Source organism: Typopeltis vanoorti, chromosome 12, assembly GCF_054136105.1.
Source record: "Typopeltis vanoorti isolate ZY-2024b chromosome 12, IOZ_Tvanoo_1.0, whole genome shotgun sequence".
Taxonomy (NCBI): Eukaryota; Metazoa; Arthropoda; class Arachnida; order Uropygi; family Thelyphonidae; genus Typopeltis; species Typopeltis vanoorti.
In genome coordinates, this window is record NC_143560.1 from 81,648,645 (window position 1) to 81,672,571 (window position 23,927).

A 23,927-nucleotide genomic window follows, 5' to 3' on the forward strand; every position below is an offset into this window, starting at 1 on the left:
TTGTTTCTTTTTGTTCTTTAATTTTTTAGGTTTCAAATTTTTTTAGTTTTCAATATTTAATTCTAAATCTCTCAAAATCTATAGTCAATTCCATTCATTCATCATCTTTTTTGTTTACCGATTTTATTCATGTTTCATTTTCAGTTGTTGAATGGACGAGGGTGGTCTGAAAAGTTCTTGTCCTAACAATGAAAAAACGAATTTATAATTTCAAGATTATTTTTGTTTTTCAACATAATCTCCCTTAAGACTAATACATTTATTCCAACGATGCTCCAGCGTCATTATCCTATCCCTGTAGTGATTCTCAGTACAGGGATAGGATAATGATACCTCTCTACAGCTGCAATCACCTCTTGATTCGAAGAAAAATGGTCACCAGCGAGGAAGAGTTTTAGTTTTGGGAAGCGATAGAAGTCAGAGGGAGCCTAATCTGGGGAATAGGGTGGATGTTCCAACAATTCATAGTGCAGATCCCTTAATTTTCCTTGCCAAAACACCTTTGTGGGCAGGTGCATTGTCCTGATGAAAGATGATTTTTTTTCTTCTGCAAACCGGGTCTTTTCTTATCAATTTTTTCATTTAGTCTGGTTAAAAGATCAGAATAATATTCCTTATCGTTTTGCCCATTTCAAGATAATTAATAAACAAAATGCCTTTAGCATCCCAAAACATCGATGCCATGACCTTTCCTGCTGATGGAACTGACTTTGTCTTCTTTGGCACTGAACAATGGGCTTCTGTCCACAGTTATGACTACTGTTTGGATTCTGGTGTGTAATGGTGAATCGAAGTCTCATTCATAGTAATAAATTGATGCACAAAATCAGTTTTATTCTTCTTAAAACACTCCAAGCACTGTTCAGAGATTTTCATGTGAGTGCATTTTTGTTCTGCTGTGAGCAAGCTTGGCACCCATCTTGTGCAAAGCTTTTTCATTTGCAATTCTTCATGCAAAATATATCCTACACATTCTTTTGAAATGCCTATCGCCTCAGCAATTTCACAGACTTTGACTCGCCAGTCATCCAATACCATATTGTGCACTTGATCGATGATTTCTGGTGTTGTTACACTCTTTGAACGTCCTTCACATGGATCATCTTCAAGGCTGGTATGGCCACGTTTAAACTCGGCAACTTATTTCTGAATTGTTGAAAACAAAGCAGAAGAGTGCCTATAAACTTCTGTGAACTTCGAATGAATTTCTTTCGGCATTAAACCTTCTTTTACAAAGAATTTTATAACTGCGCGTTACTCACTTTTATCCATTTCAAGGGATACAGACAACACTTTTGCTTCAGATAGCTCTATAAAACAAACTACTTGATAGAATGACATGCAATTTAACATGGATGCTTATGACAGATGTACCAACTTAGAAAAAAAAAAAAAATCTTGCTGATAGTGTTGCCATCTGTGGTCGAGGCCAAGAACCTCATACATATTTTTGTATGAGGTTCTTGGTTTTTTGTAGGAGGTATCACATCATTGATCTTCGTATTCACCACCTTTCTTTTATTGTATGATTTGGCTGAATCAAGTTTGGCTTTGAATATCTTTTTATCCTTGCCTTCTAAAAATAAACAACCAGGTATGTCTTCTTAACTACTATTTTTTTAATATAAATTAAAAAAATTTACATTAGTCAGATCTAATGTAGCCTTTGGTTGGAGCATGGCGTAGTCCTGTCACCCACTAAGCTTTGCTATATTTTATTATTGAAATAAATATTCATCATTGGTGACCTTTTGAAGAACTTGGTTAGTTGATAAGCATTAACCATCCCTGTATTTTGTAATACAAGCACAGCAACCATTACTGCATCTCAATAAATTCTGTTCTAATTATTTTATTTCTGTAAATAGTCTTTATTTGTACATAAAGTTAGTGAACATTAATGAAAGAAAATCCTGAGGTAGATACTAGACTCTTTAATTATTTTAATGTATGAAAATATTGTAATAGTATCAGTTACTCCTTCCAGGATCATTTTCAACATGCAGTAACTGGGCACTTAGTTTTATAAAGAACTAGACCCAAGCTGTGAGCAATAATACTGATCCTACTAATTTACCTGACTGAACTCAGCTGTTATACTGTGTGTGTGTGTGTGTGTGTGTGTGTGTGTGTGTGTGTGTGTGTGTGTGTGTGTGTGAGAGAGAGAGAGAGTGAGATAATGCATCTAATTTTCTTAAGTGTAAATAGCAAGCCTCTAAAGGTAAATCTTTAAAAACATAGGTTGATATGGGAATACTAGTTAAATTTATTAAAATGTAATATTTAGTGAGTGAGTTTGCTCTATTGGGATTTACAATAATCAGAGTTGACTGTATACTGTCACTTATCACCTACCTTTATGGTACGTGATCACTCAGTCAGCCTGGCCAGTATTTCTGTTCTCAACTAACAAGTCAGATTTTCAAATCCCACTGTGGGCATAAATGTTCTTAGATGGTAGATGAATGGCATCATTGTGCAGAACCATCACCATCCTACTTATTATATGTCTCAAGTAGGTTGAAAAGTTCCATGTTTGGTCTGTATAGTAGGATCTCAAGATTATGCTCATGGTTGCAACCAGTGGTGAGCTATAAGGGGCTCGCGGGGGCTCGTGTGAGCCCTTTATTAAATTTTTCTCAAATTTGCGAGCCCCTTGTTCTTCTTGTTTAATAATCTTGTAGAATTAGAAAATACCACCGTGGAATGTATACATGCTACTATAATTGCTACTTTAAATTCATATGGATTTTCTGATAACTATATAAAAATCATTTCATTGCATTTTGTTCTGATGGAGCTAGTGTAATGTTAGGAAACAAATCAGATGTTGCAGTCAAACTTGTACAAAAATTTCCGAATGTTCTGATTTGACACTGCGCTCATCGTTTCCACTTAGCATTAGATGATTCGATAAAAAACATTAAAGAAATAAATCATTTTGAAATGTTTATGAATAAAGTACATGCTTCTTATCTTCAATCACCAAAAAATCAATGAGAATTAAATATGATTGCAAAAGACCTTGGTATCTAAATTTTAAAGATTGGCCGTGTGTTTGGACCACGATGGACAGCTTACAGTTTATGAGCGGCTCTTGCTTTGTGGAGAAATTACCCAGCTTTATGCAAGCATTTTGCATCGAACGATAAATATAAGGACTTTTTGAACCGACTTCTCCATTTGGAATTTTTAAAAGCTCTAGCATTAATGATTGATATCCTACAGGAATCATGATATCTGTCAGAAGCTCTACAAAGTCACAATATAAGTATTATAAGGGCTAAGTTAGGCTTTTTTTTTTTTTTTTTTAATTTTAATTTTTATTTTTATTTTTTTGCTCGACGATACGAGCCCTTTGTTAAAATTTCCATAGCTCACCACTGATTGCAACCCTCTTGTGGGTGAGATTCATATTAAAAAAAAAAGAACTTGAGTTCTTAGAAGAAAATTCCTACTTCATAGCCACAATCACTCAGAAACTGACTTAATCAATGCTAAAAATGAACCAGAGCAGGTGAATTGTTTACGGGCGAGTACATTTTTTATTATTTTTTTTATGACCATCAATGAAAGATTGAAACATGTACATTTAGTACTATTGCTGGATAGAGGAAAATCATCCAGTTCTCTTGTTTCATAGACCAAATAAGGTAATGGTCTTACGCTGAGTTACCAAAAACTGTTCTGCCTCATGAAGACTTTCACCAATATCGATGCCTACAGTGGACTCAAACTCGCACTCTGTTTATTCAGCCAATGAGGTTGACATATACCGAGTAATTACCACTGTGGCTAAACTAATATGTGTAAGATGAGATTCATGTATTAGTTCACAAACATCATCTTTATTTACTTTTTACATGCGCATTTTTATACACAAACACACAACAACAATGTCAACATGTTCAGTGACACTAAATTAGAGAAACATTATTACATAATTTTATTAACCTATCCTCTATCTGTCTCTGTCATGTTAATTTTTCTTGGTCACATAAATTCAGTTGTATAACCAGTTTATGAAGACTACTCCATATACAGTTGGTTCTCATTATAGCAAATACTATTATTACAAACTCCTGAATAGTATTGACTGAAGCTCCATAAAGTGTAGTACTATGTTAAAAAATAAATTGACTATAGCAAACTGTCTGCTTGCTATAACAAACCATTCCTCTGAGTTTGTTATGGACTTTATATATTTGTTCTTTTTTTTTTTTTTTTTTTTTTACTGTCCCTTTCAAGATCAAATGATAGCTGTTGCCTAGGGACCCCCAGGTAATTTACTAATGCTTCTGGTGTTACTATGAAATCCAAAATCCTAACTCCTCTCATTTCACCATTGGCATGGATTGGATGTTTGTGATTGTCTTTAGAAGGGTTGCCAGATGAACACAACAGCTTATGGCCAAAATTTAAAGAAAATATGGCCAAAGATTTAAATGATTGAATTGTGTTAATTAACATACCAACAATTAAGTGTACATAAATTATGCCTATATATTCGATTACATATCATCAAAAATACTTTTAATTAAACATAAAATACTTACAGTGAAACTCAGCTGTTAATTTGACAGCACTTCTTCGAGATATCGAATATCTTGTTCTTCTTTTTCTGCAGTCGAGTCGTAAAGGGTTTTGCTGTTGTGCATTTGTAGCATTTCGGGAGTACATTTAAAGTTTTGGCAGCACATATTGTTATCACTTAAGAATGAATGGATTCTTACAATTGAATCCAGCAGTTTAATTTGCATCCTGTTTCTGGGTTTAGTTTTGATAGATGTTACATAAGAAAAAATTCATTCAACTATTGCATTACTTGCTGGCACGATAAGACATGTTAGGGCATAATTCGACAGTTCCTTAAAATTATTGTGTTTGGATACCGCTTGCCAAAATTCTAAAGCTTCCTTAGGGATTCCATCTTGTTTGAAGTTTTCTTCTTCATTCCACACAACAAGGCTAATTTTTCTGTATTGGTCTTTGACTACATCAACATCGTTTATTAGGTGGAAAAATGGCAGATCAGAAAATTTTCCATTTTCTGTTTGGCTTAGAACAAAAGTAGGATTTAAAAGTGACAGACCTTTAAATATATCAGCTGACTCAGGGAGCTGCTTGTTCACTTGATTCAGCGATTCTTGAAGCATGGCTTGGCACCTAAATTTCACAGACTTTATTTTATTATTTTCTTGTTCCATATTAGAAGTGCTAAAGCTGATCAAGTACGTCCTAATTTCTTGATCAAATTTAATTCCAAAGACTACATTTTCTACTGTTTTGCATGTTCCATCTTCGTTTACAGCCTTTGATAAAGACTATCTCTGTGTGTGCGTGCAGTTCTTTGGCAAGATCGTAAGGATCAGCATAGGTTTGCTGGAACAAAACATTAAGCCTTTCGAACTCTTTAACAATGGGTGTAGCAAATACAAAGTAAAAATAATTCATCCTATCTTGTAACATCTCTTTTATCAATGCTTTATACCTTGTATTCTGACCTCCAGATTGTTCACAGCAGGTGAAGTAGGCAATTAATTCTTCCCAATTTAACAGTATATTATTGAAGACTTTACCTCTCACTAACCACCTTGTCTTGGACAATTTCATAAATGGAAGGGGTACATCTCGTTCCTGGTCATCTTCAACTGCTGAATTCATCACTTTAAAAAGAGCCTTAAAATCTTCTCTTCTCATATTGCTATTTGAAAACCATGAAGGAATTTCAGTCAAAATGAATCCAACATTGGATGGCAGCTTTGAAAATGCATGCTGTATACAAATTGCCAGAGAGTGGCAAATGCACTTCATTTGAATACAGTTCGGATTTTCATTTCTAATCCTAGTCCACAGGAAATTGTTACTTCCAACCATAGCAACAGCACCATCACTAGCAAACCCAATACAGTTCTTAAGAGTTTGATTATATGAAGCTAACACTTCTGAAATTTTATTAAATAAAACCTCCACTGTTGTCTCTACAACAGGTATAAGACCCAAGAAAGCTGAGTGAATTTTTTTTGTTTCATTGCAAAAAAATCTAAGAACTATGCACAAATGCTTTTGTATTGCAATATCTGTAGATTCATCTACTAGTAATACATACTTTTTACCTTCTAAATCATGCTTCAGTTGCTCTTTCAATGAAGCAGCAATTACATTTTTTATAATTGCAATACATTTGGTTCTGTGCAGTTTAATGCCACCAAGAACACTATTTTGGCAATGTTTCTTAACTACTTCACCTATATGATCTACAGCACGAATTGAGGAATGCTATTGCAAGGTTAAGTTCTATTTCTGCTTGTTTTTCCTGGTCATTCATGGACGATTTGATAACTTTATCTAGAGTTGTTTGTGATGTACTGGGAGATTTATATTGGTGTTTCTTTCATTTTTCGTGAACAGATATGTTATAAAGTTTTGGCAGTACGTTAGTTTTGCAATACGTGCAATATGCATGTTGTCAGTCATCAGAAGATTTCAGCCACAAATATTTTACTTCCCGCTCTTTTTTATATTTTCTTCCACCTCTATTATCACTTTTGTACTTAGGCATTTTAAAGGGCTTGAAAAAATCAAAATATCTCAATTCAGAAAATGAAGAAACAAAAAACAAATTATAGATAATAGTACTACAAAATTTGTAGTACAAATACTAATCTGGCACAGCAAACGCCAATCTGGTAAAGGGAAAATAACAAAAATATAAGCAAGATAAAGATCGAGTTTATAAACGATATTAAAAAATTATTCATTAAGTATACTAAAATCACTTAATTACCATTCTTACGAAATTGAACATATTACTTGCATATTGTCACAATGCGGGTAAAGCTTATGCAAAATATTCCAGTATGAAAGCTTATGAGATAGAACTATCACCAAAGAGCACCAAATGTCTGATATCATGCAACGGAACAACACTTGCAACACAAAGTCTACACCGTAACTAACTAGAGATGATCAAATCAAAGCAGACATGGACCCAAGCTGGCATGGCTATTGCGTACGTGTTTTATAAGAGTACAAAACGAAGTACATCGTGTTTGGTGGTATTTATCAACAGAACTGGATCAAGTTTATAGCAACAATAGTGAGCAGGAGCTTTGTGTACTTGTTTTATACAAGTACAGATGAAGCTCAAGCATGCTTGGTGTTATTGAGGGAGTAATAGTAACAAACTATAAGCCAACTACCAAAGGCTCATTATGACGTCATCGAATAAACATTTTCAGTAACAGTAAATTTGCATCAAGCGTATCACCGCCAACCAAATGCCACATTAAGGGGTACCAACAGCTAGCCTTACAATGCGACAACAATATTAAACTAAGTAAATAATGCATATGATTTGAAATATTTGTAAAAATGGCCAAATTAGTGGCCATATTTGCATAAATGGCCAAACTGGTTTTTTCATGGCCCCAGAGTTCAAAAAAGTGCCAAATTTTTGAAATTTGGTCATGAAATGGCCAATCTGGCAACTCTGGTCTTTAGGTGAGAGATGAATTTCATCATCCAGTGTGAGACCACTGCACACCACTTATTTAGAGACCTTAATTGACTTAAAATATTTCCATGTTGGTCTCTAGAGCAGAGTTTCTGAATCATATAAAAAATAATTTTAAAAAATAGAAAAAATATAAAATTAATAAAAATAGAAAAAAAAATCACTACTCCTTTTCCTTGATTGTCATTGCCTAAATACAAAATGTTATATTCAGACAATGACAAGGAAAAGAAGGAGTAGCCATAATATTCAACACTAAATACGAGACTAATCTTCTTGAATGGCAGGCAGTCTCAAGTAGAGTGATGTGGACAAATATCAGAATGGGGAACTGGACAACGAGACTTATTTGTGCCTATGGTCCCACAGGAGGTTCTACTAATGTAGAAGTGGAGTAATTTTTTGAGGCTTTAGAGAAAGCAACTGACACAATGAAAAAGGAAAAGTTGGTCCTTGTTGGGGATCTAAATAACAGAGTAGGAAATGATTGTCAGACATAAAAATATTTTGGGAAAATTTGGAGAAAAGAGCAAAGCTGATAATAATGGTAAATACCTGTTGGATTTTTTCTCAGGACATGGATGACTGGGCAAGGAATAATAAAAGTCTCATTGACTATGTGATTGTTAATAGTGATGTTTTCTCCCTGGTGCAGGACATCAGAATGTACAGAGGATTTTAAATTGGAACAAGTGAAACATTTCAGCTATTTAGGCACGATTTTTAGTGAAGATGGTAAATTAAATATGGAAATAGACAACAGAATCAACAAAGTTGGTATGGTAGGAAGTCAACTGAATAAATTTATATGGAATAAGAGAGAAATTAGTCAAAACACTAAGTTAACTGTATACAAGACTGCTCAAACCAATTTTAACTTACAGATCTGAGAGCTGGGTTAGAAATAAAACACTTGACCAAAGACTAGAGACCACGGATACGAGAGTCCTAAGAAAGTTTAGAGGTATGAACAGATGGCATCAGTGGCAATATCATATTAAAAACGAGGATATTAGGAAAGAACTAGACATTGTTGGCATCCAGGCATGTGTTAGTAGAGCTAATCTCAGTTGGTATGGTTACTTAAACAGAATGGAAAAGGAAAGATTAGCAAAATAGATGTTCTCTGCAGGTTGGCAGGAAAAAGACCCAGAGGAAGACCAAGATATAGGTGGATCGATACAGTAAAAAGTACCTTAGAAGATAGATATAACTTCCATGTATGACCCCCACCCTAGTTCTCTGACTACTTGTTATATATTGAAAAATTTTCTTTGCATGAATTTTACAAAATCCCTTTAATGTCGTATAAGTTTCTATAATGTCTTCTCTTTTTCTACCTGTCAACTAAACATTGTAACCCACACTGCTTCAACCTGTCCTCATAAGGAATATTCCACAGACCTGTCACTAGCGTGGTCACTTGTGTCTGAACCATCTTTGCCGTCTCCTGATCTCCAAGAAACAGAGGTGACTGAATCTGTGCATAATAGTCGAGATGCTGCCAAATCATAGTCTTATAAAGACGGATAATAATGTCCCTATCTTTATTTGTTAGTGTGTTTTTCAACATACGAATAATCCTTTGAGCTATTTTACCAACTTTTGCAATATGCCTTCTGAGCTTCAACTCTCTATCCACCATTATCCCTAGGTCCCTAACCTCATAAATTTCCTGCAATCCAGTATCATCAGTGCGATGTGCAGTATTCAACCTTTTCAACCCTAAGTGTATAACCTTGCATTTTGTAATATATTAAATTGACAATCATTATCCTTTGCCCACAATGCCAATTTATTTAAATCATCCTGCAGAATATCTACATCACCTCTATCAACTAATGCCCTCCTCATTTTTGCATATCAAATTTTTTCCTATATCATTTGATATACAAATTAAAGAGTAATGGCCTTAGTACAGAATTCTGAAGTACTCCATTAGTCACCCTCATTCTCCTAGATTCCACTTCACCATATATTACTTGTTGGTGTGTGTCTGTCAGCCTTCCCCCCTTTTCCATCCATGCTGCTAGTTTCATATCAATTCCCATTTGTTCCAGCTTTTGTAATATTTCAGCATGTGTCAGATGCCTTTACAAAGTCCAACTGTATCATGATGTAACCATTTCCTTTATCCAATTCCACTGTCACAAAATATGATAAATTACTAAGACAGGACTTGTGTTTACAAAAGCTGTGCTGCCCACTATAGAGGGTTGTATCCCTATCTATCCACTGTTGGATTTTACATTAACCAACTTTTCCAATATTTTAACAAGCATTTCCTGATATATTGCTCTGATATTTGTCTATAGTTTGCTGCTTCTGTCTTGGAGCCACCTTTATGTAGAGGAACTATCTTGCGCTCTTTCCACTCCCTTGGAACTTTGCTAGAGGTGAGACTTAAATTTGAAGAATTTCATCAGAGGAATGCTAGTTCTCTATATTCACATAGTGCACAGGCTGACATGCCATCCATTTCCCTATACTATCATATATAATATGATATAATAGGATGGCATAATAGGACATTATATATCCTACCATGCTATCATACTGTTGCAGTAAACTCACAATTTTTACTTCCTTACCTGTCATTTTCACTTCATTCAACAACACTTTCATATCATATCTCACTGTATATTTCTCCCCTTTCAAATCATTTGTTCCTGCCAAAACAATCAACTCTTTCGCTTCTCCCTTCTATAAACTAACAGTTTCACTAACATCCTTGATCTTCGCACCTGAGAAACATGCTTTTGCTACTTTCTCATTAAGTATAACTCTTATCACCAAATCTCCATACAATACGTTCTCATTTCCAGTTTCTCACATTTTCATACTCACATTCACTTTTTTCTTTTATCTTCCCACCTGCTGTACCACACAATTGTTTCTCCAGTCGCTCTAGCTCCGATTTTGTCCAGCGAAGGATACCGCATAAGTGCACTATTCACTCCTTACTGTCATCTCATCATCCACATTACTTTCAGCCACTTCTTTCATGCTCTCATTCATATTCCATGCACTAGTTTTCACTACTTCCTCATTTTACAGAACACTTTTGCTATCTTTTCTTACATCGTTAATATTTGTTAAAGTAATTAAAAATTACTTTATTTTCACTTTCTATATGTCTTGCACTCATACATGAAACATTTATGACACACTCTTTCTCTCCACTCTTGCTTTTGTACCATAACCCATTCACTCTTGACAATAAATACATAGAACATACACTTCATACAAAATTCTCATGTAAACTTGGTAAACAAGGAAGTCTTGGCCTCCATTTTCCATCACATCAGCACCATGAAAAAAACACTTTCCAAATGATATTCATATTAAATTTCTGAAACAAACGCACACATTCAACTTTACACTCTAAATTAAGTAAAGATAAAACCAAAAATAATTACTAAAATTAGTGATATTCACTAAAATAAAATATTTATCTGTAGGATGTGTGCAACATTACTTATACTCTGTGCCACACTAGTACTACTAATCTAATTATTATTATGAATTAAAAATTATAAGTAAATTATAATTATAAATTGGTGTCATAAATTCTAGTTTGAAAGCAATAAAGATGAATCCATATACATTTTTTATATTTATTGCTAATTCATTTACTTTGATGATTAGTAAGTCTGAAAGTTTATCCTACTCTCTGTGGGCAGTTAGTTTACAAGTTGTTTAGTGTAGTTTGAAAAGTTGAAGCATTCATTGCTTTATGCTGTAATCAGTTTAATGCATAACCTGTAATCTCAAAAATAGTTTTATTTTGCTTTAAACCAGTTTCACAAAAATAATTTTCACTGTCTTTAAGTAGCTAATATTTGACAAATATTTTGGTATATAGGTACTTCTTGTAGCTTTTCACAAGACTATATTAATAGTGAGGAATACCAACGTTTGGCACAACAGTATAAGTTTGATCCAGATAAGATGACATATGATTCCAAATGTAGGGGCTGTCAGGAGGAAATAAGAGATCCCACATTCCAAGAAAACTGCATGTTTTTACATGCATTTGCCTATGCAGTAAGTTTGCTTATTAAATAAATAAATAAATATATATATATATATGTGTGTGTGTGTATTCCTGAGCTTCTACTCGGTTGTTATGGTACATTTTAAAAATAGATATTTAATGACTTTAAATCGAAATAAAATATTCGGTTTTAATGAAAGTGATACAACTAGTTTCAGCCTTTTACAGCCTTCATCAGGTATCCACTAAAGGTAGAACACAATAATAAAAATTGAAGTTACGAAAAACTGAGAATTACAAGCAAAAATGCAATACATTCTACCTTTAGTGGATACCTGATGAAAGTAGTAAAAGGTTGAAACTAGTTGTATCATTTTCATTAAAACTTAATATTTTATCTCGGTTTAAAGTCATCATCATCAAATTCCTGCCATGTACCCTCAAGGGGTGTACAGGATATGATAGTACTACATGACAAAAATTACATCATTACTAACTTCCTATCTACAATTTTCCTCCAAATCAGTCTGTTACTTGTCAAGACTCCAACATTATCAGATCTTATATTTCTATCTTCTAAGGCACTTTGTACCGCATCAATCCACCTATATCTAGGTCTTCCTCTGGGTCGTTTTGCTGCCAACCTAGCAGAGAACACTTGTTTTGCTAATCTTTCCTCGCCCATTCTGTTTAAGTGATCATACCACCTGAGATTAGCTCTGCTAATGCATTCCTGGATGCAGACAATGTCAAGTTCTTTCCTAATATCCTCGTTTTTAATATGATATTGCCATTGATGCCATCTATTCATGCCTATAATCTTTCTCAGGACTCTCATATCTGTGGTCTCTAGTCTTTGGTCAAGTGTTTTACTTCTGACCCAGCTCTCAGATCCATAAGTTAAAACTAGTTTGAATACTATCTTGTATATTTAGTGTTCCGACTAATTTCTCTCTTATTCCATATGAATTTATTCAATTGACTTCCCACCATACCAGCTTTACTGATTCTGTTGTCTATTTCTATATTTAATTTACCATCTTCAGTAAAAATCATGCCTATGTAGCTGAAATGTTTTACTTGTTCCACAGGTTCTCCATTCACAACACAGTTGACATTTTCCATGATTCTGCCTATTTCATTGTCTTTGTCTATTTATTGCTGACCTTCATACCATATCTATTACAACAGCTATTCAATTTAGTCAGAGAATCTTACAGACTTGTAGTGGATTTATTTAGAAGTATAACATCATCCGCATAAAGCAAAGAGCTGACATTAACATCTCCAATTTTGATATCATGTTTAATACAACTTTCCTTCATAATGTGATCCATATAGATAATGAATAACAGAGGAGATAATGTACATCCCTGTCTCACACCAGATTTAACTCAAATAACTTTCAACTCAAATAAAGACTAAGTATTGCTTGATATAATGCCCCATTGACACCATATAACTGCAGCGTACTGAATAGCTTCTCTCTTGGCACCTTGTCACATGCCTTTTCCAAATCGACAAAACTTAAATACAGATCTTTGTTATATTCCCATGCTTTCTCAACTATTTGTCGTAAAGTGAATATCTGATCCTGACAGCCTCTATTTGGCCTGAATCCAGCTTGTTCTTCACCAAGCTTTTCTTCCACAATTCTTCTCAACCGTTTTTCAAGTATACTTGCATAGATCTTGCCAGGAACACTGAGTAGGGAAATACCTCTGTAGTTCTCACAATCAGTTTTATTTCACTTTTTATATATTGGTACTATGAGAGCTCTACTCCAATCATTGGGAATTCGTCCCTCTGTCCAGGCTTTCTGAACTATGCAGTGCAGCCACTGTAAGACTCTTATACCACCATACTTCAGCATTTCTGGTCGAATCTCATCTACTCCTGCTGCCTTTCCACATTTCAAGCCTTTGATGGCTTTTTCTACTTCAAGTATGGATATGTGTTCCTGACTGCATGCCCTGCCAGTGTTTTTTACCACTGTGTTATCATCACTGCTTGTATTTTTTTCAAAGTAATTACTCCATACTTCAAGGATATCTTTTTTTCCCGTTTTCATGTCACATTTATCATCTCTAACCCCTTTTACAGAACTCTTTCCTCCATTCCTAAGCTTCTTCAACAACTTCCAGAATATTTTGCCACCTTCTTGATATTTATTTTCTATATTCTTGTCCAGTTCCCTATTCTCATATTTGCCCACATTACTCTACTTGTGACTGACTGCCATTCAAGAAGATTAGCCTCATATTTTGTGTTGAATACTATGGCTACTCCTTCTTTTCCTTGATTGTCATTGCCTGAATATAACATTTTGTATTTATTGCTCAGAAAGATCTCACCAGTTTTGGTCTTTTTTGTTTCAGTCACCCCTGTTATGTCGATCTGGTACTTATCTAATTCCTCAACCAGCTCCATCTCTTTGCCATTCAGGCTTCTTATGTCAATAGTACCGATCTTTAACTCCGGTGATGTTGAGTTGGGGTTTGTTTTCAGATTTGTTCCAGTAGCTGACTTTTCGCTGTTCGCCCTGGTTCCCTGGTGAAAACAATGAGGGCCTTGTTTAACTGGGCGATGCCCCAGCCGGCATGAAATTTTGTCATGTTGTACCATCATTTTTTATTTTGGTTTAACCAATAAGAATGCATTTTGGTCTTCTAAATCCCAAATTGCCAGCCCATCCTCGTTCGTTCAGTATCCAAGTAGATACCCAACAGGGTGCACCACGAGAAGGTGAGGATTGGACATTAGGTCAGAAGCCCTGGTCGGTTCTCCGCATTCCTTTAAAGGCTATGTTGAGGTCTCCTCTCAGTTATACAGCTTTGACTCTTAAGCACCCCAACTTAATATTTTATCTTGGTTTAAAGTCATTAAATATCTATTTTTAAAATATATATTTTAGATTTAATGGAATTACAATAGTACCAGAATGAATTTAAATGGTAAGTTTAATGGTGTCTGCATGGTTAGCTGAGTGGCTATGCACTTCGCAACCATATGCCTGGGAAAGGAGTGTCCTTGGTTCGATTCCTGTTGTTGACATGAGGTGCTTAGGATCTTTCTCAGATATAGCCAAGTTAGATGGTCTTGGACGTGGAATGCAGGGGTTTTCTCTCAAGTTTATTTGGAGTTTTTCCTCCTGCAAGCAGGCAAACCAACTCCTTGAACACATGCATCTACAGACATAGGCACCGGGAGGCATAGGGCTAGCAACCTTATCCTCAGGATCTGTACGGCTTGAAAGGGCTTAGGATAGCTCCATAACAGGCCAATAGGCCTAATACAAAAAAAAGGAAGAAGTTTAATGATGGGTAGGAGAGGAGAATTCTAATGTTGTTAGGCAACAAAGCTCAGGTTTCAGACACAAGGTCTAAGAATATTGTTTTCCATATCTTAGGGAGTTTCATGCAGCCATATTTATTGTGATTTGATAGAATTTTAAGATCCTCTGCTGATTCTTAAAAAAAGTGTCCTGTTTACCAGTGCATAGAATTGAATGGAAAATGACTCTCATGCACTGGTTCATCGTGTGTGTGTGTGTACACACACGATGGCAGAATTAAAATAATCGGTGATATCAGGAAGGAAACATTTTTTATTGATAGCCGTAGGAGAATACAGTGAATAGAGAAATGTTGACAAAAATGACCATATTATGAGTATTGCTTAAAACTAAATTTTGTATTTAGAATTTTTGAACTAATGGCTATAATTATAATGTAATTAACAAAATACATGTTTCCTCCTTTATCCCACTTCACTCTCAAAATACTGAATTTTGAGAGCTATGCTATTACCATTCCCTACATTCAGGACACTACTAGTCTTATCTCCTGTATACTTAAATGGCCATTTCATCATGGATCATTTCTTGTGACACACTTTTGAATATTAACAGTCTGAGGATTCTTTATAATATTTTCATTTTTAAAAATGCCATTGGTGTCATCTTTTTTCTCTCTTAATTTTCCTTCCATTTTATTCAGAATTTTCATATCAGTAGTTTATTCCTTTTTCAACTATTATATTTCTAATATATTTCCAATTTACAGATTGATTCTAAGTATTAAATTTAGGTGGAAGGGGTGGTGAAGCGTAATACATAGCCTCTCCCACTCAAATGTCAACCTCACCTTCCCGTTGTCCATCCTGTTCAAAAAGTACAAACGAGGCACTGGCGACCAAGTATGGGCGGTATAACCCTAACAGAGTGAATGCTGTTAGATTTGCCTGTCCAGAGGCATTAGGTTAGTAACCTATCCTGGGGAAATTCAAAATACTTTCAAGTCTCATGCAAAGAAAAGCTGGATGGACGATCAGGGAAAAGACCACAATTCAGGAAATGGTAAACGAAATTGGAAAAAGGAACACATAATGAAGATTGCAATATGGAATGTGAGAAGCATACAAAGAAGAACTTGATGAACAACTAAACCAAGCTAACATAAAGATATGTATAGTAACGGAAACAAAGAAAAAAGGTACAAAAGAAGCAAACAACTATATACAAATCTACAGTGGGGTAAAAAAAGAAGAAAGAGCAAAAGCAGGTATAATGATTATGGTACATAAATCCCTAAAGAACAATATTGTATATTACAACTATTTGAATGAAAGACTAATAGAAATTAGACTCAAGACATTAAGAGGCCACATAACAATAATTGATACATATGCACCAGAAGAGGAAAAGAAGAAGACAGTAATATATTTTATAAAGAATTACAGAATGCCATAGATAAAAAAAACAAAACTGACTATTTATTACTAGCAGGAGATTCGCCAGAATAGGAAACAAAAAATACAAAACAAACATAGGTAAATTTGGCGAAGATGCATGTAATCAAAATGGTCGCAGATTGCGATTTTGTCATTTATAATAATATGAGAATAATGAATTCAATGTTCAAACACAAGGAAATACATAAATATACTTGGTCAGCCAGAGGATCAAATCAGTAATTGACTACGTTATCACAAATTTTAAATTAGCGGAGTTAATTTTAGATGTAAGAGCATATCAAGGCTTTGATCACTATATGGTATCAGCAAAAATTCAATTTAAACCAAACTGGCTAAAAACACATAAAATTGAAATTTCTTACCAGCCAAGCTACAAAATTTCTTCATTACAGGATCTTCAAGTTAGACAACAATATCGAAAATGCACAAACTTAAAAACAGAAACCACACATGAATCGAGTGACATAGAAGATGAATGGGAAATTTGGAACAAATTCTCACAAAAGCAGTGTTGGATTCTGATTATGTAGATATTAGAGTAATCATTATTTGCTTCAGAATCCAACATGATCTTCCATCACAAAGGCTACATTTGTAAATATTATTTAATGTAAATAACTTAAATTATAATTTGATATCATGTAATTACCTTAATTATATCTAATATTTAATTGTTTAATCAAAGATATGTGTTAATAGTAATAAGATTCTGTATTAAATATTATTAAGCTATTTTATTTATTATTATGTCAATATTATAAGAACTTGTATTTGTAATTTAACTACGCATTTATTGAAATGCAAATATTCTATTTATTCTTGTTTGCGAAAGTTTAACGTTATGTAATAACTGAATGTAATGGTATAACCTTATGTAACGTTAGCGAAAATGTTTGTTTATTTGTTGTCATGGAAACGGGTGAAATAAACGAGCGCGAGTGGAAGAGAGCGAGGGCTGGAAAAAGAATAATAAAAAAATATAAGAGGTAACAAGAGAGAGTTGGGACAGAAACTTGGAAGTGAAAGGAAGCAAGGGCATAAACTAGAGAAGTAGAAGTAAATGAAAGGTTCTTAAGGGCAGGAGTTAAGAGGATAATTTTTATAAGTGAGCAAGGATGAAGTGAATTTTATAGTTAGCTGAAAGTGAAGCCAGCAGTAATAATAAAAGGGAAATTGATGCTGTAATCAGATAATATAAAAAGCTGGACGTTCAAGGAAGAATTCTGAATAAACCCAGTTGGTCTAGAATTGTGGCTTATTTCCGATTTGCCCTAAGGAGAACCGCACAGTGTTTTAATTAGTTTATGAGTGGTAACAAGGATAGTTGAAGTACTCTGCAGTCAATGTCTGGATTTCTGAAGCGCGATTGATAGTGTTTTAATTATAACTGTGGATAACTCTTGTAGATGTGTTCTTAAGTGAATTAAAAATAATTTAAAAGTTTGCTCACAACGTATTTGATGTACTAGGAACTATTTCCAGTAAGGACTATCTTTGCGTATTATTTCAATGCTTGAAGAATTGAGTGTTAATTACGCTATGCTTAACCTAACCTCAACTGTGGAAACTCTTTGTGATTGAGAGTTGAAGTTAAGAATTGTTAGAGAGATATTTTCAACTATTAGTGCCTGCGATATTTTGAACTTATAGCATGACTGAGAAGTGTGTGAAAACTGATTAGATAGGAAGTTCTAATATATTTATATATGTGTAGGAACTTTGTAACTCAGAAGCTGAAAAAGTGTATGTGAAGGCTTGGAAGGTTGAACTAATGTGATTGACTTGGCTTAATGTTTGACTTGTTTTTATTGTTTAAATTAGAAGTAGAATTTATGTATGTGTTATATAGCTTATATTAAATGTTTGTTTTTGTTAATCAAAAGTTGTATTTTGCCTGAATCTCTTTTACTGCACCATTCATAAAATATTCGAACCAAAGCGGGTAAATTAAGTAAGTCAAATATACTCGGCCAGTATATATATTAAGGAGAAATAGTTGAGGGTTGATTTTTCTTCAATTCTTGAACTAATTCAGATATAGAGTGGCGCAGTCATTAAATATGAATTTTCTCTATATTTGAATTAGAAACCAACTAGCAACTATTTTTAGGTTAAGAACATCGTAGTAAATAACATGTCGGATCCAAGGTACAGATTAAGACGAAGTAGGATCCAACAGCAGCAACAGAAACCTTAGGAATAAAGTGCAAATGGATTAGAGAAAGAGGACTACGAGACTGGAACAAAGAAGTAGAAAATATAATAAACACAAAAAAGGACAGTTACCAGATGTGGTTAAATTCCAAAACAATAGAAGCAGAAATAGAGTATAAAAGAAATAATGCAATTGCAAAACGATAAGTAAGGAAAAAACATAGACAAAGATGGAACAATTTCGTAACAGAACTAGAAAAGGATTTATTTAAGCCACAACCCAAAACCTATAAAGTAATAAAATACATGAATAAAGAAATAAAAGAAAAGATAAAAATACAAGGGGTGCTTAAGGGTCAAAGCTATATAACTGAGAGGAGACCTCCACATATCCTTTAATGGAATGCGGAGAACCGACCAGGGCTTCTGACTTAATGTCCAATCCTCACCTTCTTGTGGTGCACCCTGTTGGGTATCTACCTGGATGCTGAATGAACGAGGATGGGCTGGCAATTTGGGATTTAGCTGACCAAATTGTATTCTTATTGGCTTAAACCAAAATATAAAATGATGGTACAACATGACAAAATTTCATGCCAGTTGGGGTGTTGCCCGGTTAAACAAGGCCCCCGTTGTTTTTGCCAGGGAACCAGGGCAAACAGCGAAAAGTCAGCTACTGGAACAAATCTGAAAACAGACCCCCCCCCCAACTCAACATCACCAGAGTTAAAGATCAGTACTATCAACGTAAGAAGCCTGAATGGCAAAGAAATGGAGCTAGCTGAGGAATTAGATAAGTACCAGATCGACATAATAGGGGTGACTGAAACAAAAAAGACCAAAACTGGTGAGATCTTTCTGAGCAATAAATACAAAATGTTATATTTAGGAAATGACAATCAAGGAAAAGAAGGAGTAGCATAGTATTCAACACAAAATACGAGGCTAATCTTCTTGAATGGCAGTCAGTCTCAAGTAGAGTAATGTGGGCAAATATGAGAATGGGGAACTGGACAATGTGACTTATTTGTGCCTATGGTCCCACAGAAGGTTCTACTAATGTAGAAGTGGAGGAATTTTTTGAGGCTTTAGAAAAAGCAACTGACACAATGAAAAAGGAAAAGTTAGCTTGTTGGTGATCTAAATAGCAGAGTAGGAAATGATTATCAGATATACAAAAATATTCTGGAAAAATTTGGAATAAAGAGGAAAGCTAATAATAATGGCAAATACCTGTTGAATTTCTGCTCAGGACATGGACTGGTTATTACTATCACCATGTTCCAACATAAAAATGTGCACAAATTCACATGGAGAGAAGAGGCAAGGAATAAGAAAAGTATCATTGACTATGTTATTGTTGATAGTGATGTTTTCTCCCTGGTGCAGGACACCAGAGTGTACAGAGGATTTGAAATCGGAAGTGATCACTATTTAGTCTTGAGCAGGATACAACTGAATTTCATATTGAAAAGAATAACATGTAAGAAAGTTTTGAAGCGAATAAAAGTTGAGCAGCTCTCAGATGTGAACTGTAGACTAAAATACACAAAGATTATTGAAGAAAAAAATAAAAGAGTTTAAGAAAACAGCAATCAAACCTTGAAGATTCAGTGGCAAGCCTTGAAGAAAACACTGATTGATTCAGCCAGAGAGGCATGTGGCGAGTTTGTCTGCAAGGATAGAAAAATCAGAACTTCATGGTGGACACAGGAAGTTAAAGAGGCAGTCCAGGAAAAGAAGAAAACATATCAAAAGTTCCTGGCAAATAAGTCAGCTTGTGCTCTTAGAGACAAATGTAAGAAAGCTAAATACTGTGTAAAACTAGCTAAACAAAAGTCATAGGAGGACTTTGCAAGAACATAGAAAATCAGTCTGGTGTCGAGGCTAGCTGGTGAAAGGACGTACTGTCAGAGAGCTCCTGAAAGATTTGTGATTTTTGTTGATTTATTAATATTTTGTTAGATTTAATTGTGTAATTTTAGTATATTATTGTAGTTTTATTAGTGTAGTTAGTGTACTAAAGTGTTTTATAACATAATCTATGTCGGGATGTCTCTGCTAGAGGGATTCGTAGTGTGTGGTGTTCGTGAAAGCTCCTGATAAGATAAGCTTTATTTTCAGTTATCGTTGATAAATTTACTTTAATATTGCGTAGTTTTGTTTGCCTTGCGTATCTTAGTGCATCTGTTTGTTTTTTCTTGGTGTTTATAATTTATAATTTGATAAAATACATTACTAGTAAGTATGGCCCCAGTATGAAGGAAAATGGCGGCCAGTAATGATGGTTCGCCATCTTCTTTCAAGAATGGTAATGTAAAGGAGATGATTCATTGTACTATCTGCGAAATGTACGCTTTGTGAGTGCGGTTAGAGTGTGGTTAGATGATAATAAAGGAGTGAATGTGTGTAGAAAATGTAGGGAGAATGAGGAATTGAAGTGTATTTCGGATCGTGAGTGTGATATTTTTGTCAAACTTCAGAATGAAGAAAATAGGGATATGACAAGAAATGGCGAGGTTGTACCAGAGAATTGTGAGAGTGTGAATGTAGAAAGTGTGAATGATGGTATTAATAGTTTTACAGAGAATAAAAAAGATGAGATAGATGCAATGAGTGAGATCGTGTTGTTGAATGGTATGATAGAATGGGCAAAACAGCAGCTAGAGCGTATGAGCAAAAGTCGACTGAATGAACCAGCTAATAATAAAAAGTATGACAGGAAAAATAGGCGTATGAGTGTGAACATGAACAAAATGAAGGATAGAGTGCTGTATGGAGACTCGTTAGTACGAGGTGTGTTAGTAGAGGATTTGACAAAATCGTACCAACCTGGTGCGACCATAAAGGATGTAACTTAGTCTATTAGAGAGTAAAAGGAAAGGGTGAAAGAAATGATTGTTGTGGCAGGTACGAATGATTTGAAAGGAGATAAAATGGAAATGATAGAAGACCTGAATGAATTGTTTGAGGTAGCAAAAGAAAAGAGTGAGAGAGTTAGAATGATTAGTCTTTTGCCACAGTATGACAGTGAAATGTTTAAAAGGAGGGCCATAATTGCGAATGACTTTATGCATGGGTTATGTATGACGAGTGGTGTGGAATTTGTGGATGTATGGAGTGAGTTCAATGGGCGAAAGGATCTATATAAGATGGATGGCTTGCATTTGAATGGTTACGGTGTAAGGAGACTTGAGAAAGTGTTGCTGAATGTAGTGGATGTGCAAATTCAGGGAAACTAGATTTATTAAGGGGGAGGGTAGATATACAGTCCTTAGGGAGGCAGTTGAATGTATGAATGAATATAATATGCCTGAGCGAATAAGGTCAACAAATCAGAGTGGGATAGTTAATATAAGGCATCAAGGTAGGGTTGGGGCTAATGGGGTCTTAAATTCATGTACACTAATGCTAAGAGTATTAGGAACAAGAAGGAACAGTTTTTGGCCATGGTTGGTGCTTCCAGACCACAGGTTATTGGTATTAGTGAATCATGGCTGACTGTAGATGATATAGCTAGTGGGATTGAATGTGATGGGTATAGTGTGTTCAGGAATTACAGGGAGAATAAAATGGGGGGGGGGGATAGCTGATGAGCTACAGCCAAGGAGAATAGAAGGTGAATTGCAGGATAGAGAAAAGAGCACATTTGAAGCCATTTGGTGTGAGATTGTGGCTAGCAGAACTAAATATACAATTGGGTGCTGCTATAGACCAGGTGATGGAAAAGATGGTGGTGACAGTATGCACAAGCAAATAGAAGAAATGAGTGGAAGGAAGGTAATTATTATGGGAGATTTCAACTATGGTCGCATTGATTGGAGTGAGGAGAGGACACACAGGAGGAAGGAATTGGATTTTATGCAGTTATTAAGGGATAACTATCTGCGACAGCATGTAATGGAAAATACTAGGGGTCAGAGAGTGCTTGACCTAGTAATTACATCTGAGGATTTGGCTGTAACAAATATGACCACATTGCCACCAATTGGTGAGAGTGATCATAGGGTCTTGACTTGGGAGGTGGCTAAAGGTGTGGAATTTTCAATTAAGACAGGGTACATGTGGAATTATCGGGCTGGAAAGTATGACAAACTTAGGAGTTTGATTGGTTCAGTGCCATAGCATGTACAACTGCAAGGACTAGAAGTTGATAGTGCATGGGAGGCAGTTAAGAAGTGTTTGCATGAAGCAATGGCTGACTGTATACCTAGAGTCCGAATAATAAATCAAGTAGGGGTTAAATGGATGAATAACACCATTAAGCTTGAGCTGCAAAAAAAGAAACAACTATGGAGGGAATTTAAGGAGAAAGGTGACTGGCAGGTACATGAACGGTATAAAGCGCAGGCCAGAAGGGTAACCAGTGTGGAAAGAAAAGTAAAAAAGGATTACGAAAGAACATTGGCCATGCAGGCTAAAGAGAATCCTAAACAGTTTTTTAGATATGTAGCAAGTAAAAGGAAAAATGTACATGGCAGAATGATTTTAAAGAATGCCGATGGTAGGGAGGTAACTGAATCAGTTGATATAGTTGAGTTACTGAGTGAGCACTTTGCAAGTATATATCATCCAGGTGGTGACATTGCAGAAATGAATAAACCAGTAGATTATATGGGAATTGTGGTGAATGAAGTGGAGGTGAGAAGTCTATTGCATAACCTCAATGTCAATACATCCGTGGGATTGGATGGTATACCAGCTCGTACGAGAAGCAGCTAAAGAATTGTCAGTACCCTTGACCATTTTGTTTAATTTGAGTCTCGGGTCAGGGTTAGACCCGAGGGGTGGAAAGATTGGGAAAATAGTTCCACTGCATAAAGGTCGTTCCAAGACTGCTGTTGTAAATTACCGACCGATTAGCATATCAGGAATCATTGTCAAGGTCTTAGAGAAATTAGTCAAGAAAAGAATGCAGGATTGGATAGATGAAAATGGGATATTGTATGGGGGACAACATGGCTTTGTGAAGGGTAGATCATGCTTCAGTAACTTGCTCATGTTTTATAACACAGTGAGGGCTGAACTGGATAGGGGTAATGGGTTTACAGTGATACTGCTGGACCTTGCCAAGGCCTTTGACAGGATACCACATGGAACCCTAATCAGTAAACTGGAGCAGATGGGGATAGATATAGGGTTGGCGAGATGGATAGGAGGGTGGTTGAAGGAGAGATACCAGACAGTGGTTTATTCAGGAGTAGAGTCTGCGGCACACCACTAGTTTTGTGACTAGTGGTGTGCCGCAGGGCTCTGTTCTTGGACCACTGCTTTTCACTTTGTTCATCAATGATATAGGAAAGGATTTGAGAGGAAGTGTTCACTTGTTTGCTGATGATGCAAAGTTGGGTAGAGCAATTGTGAGTGCACAAGATGTCAAAATTTTACAGGATGATTTGGATAGTTTGGAGGACTGGGCTAGGAAAAATGGATGTCAATTTAATGTGGCAAAGTGTAGGTTATGCACTTTGGGGTGAAAAGAATAGCAGCAGTATATCGCATTGG

At 35.2% G+C, this 23,927-nt stretch overlaps 1 protein-coding gene across 2 annotated transcripts in view; it reads left to right on the forward strand.

The window, feature by feature from the left end:
- Positions 1-23,927, forward strand: part of LOC150100931 (pseudouridylate synthase RPUSD2-like) — a 193,135-nt gene that overhangs the window by 161,022 nt on the left and 8,186 nt on the right. For both annotated transcript variants that reach the window (XM_090401880.1, XM_090401882.1), the window contains exon 12: positions 11,382-11,563. In XM_090401880.1, the coding sequence (XP_090258006.1) occupies positions 11,382-11,563 (182 nt within the window). The remainder of the gene's footprint in view (positions 1-11,381; positions 11,564-23,927) is intronic.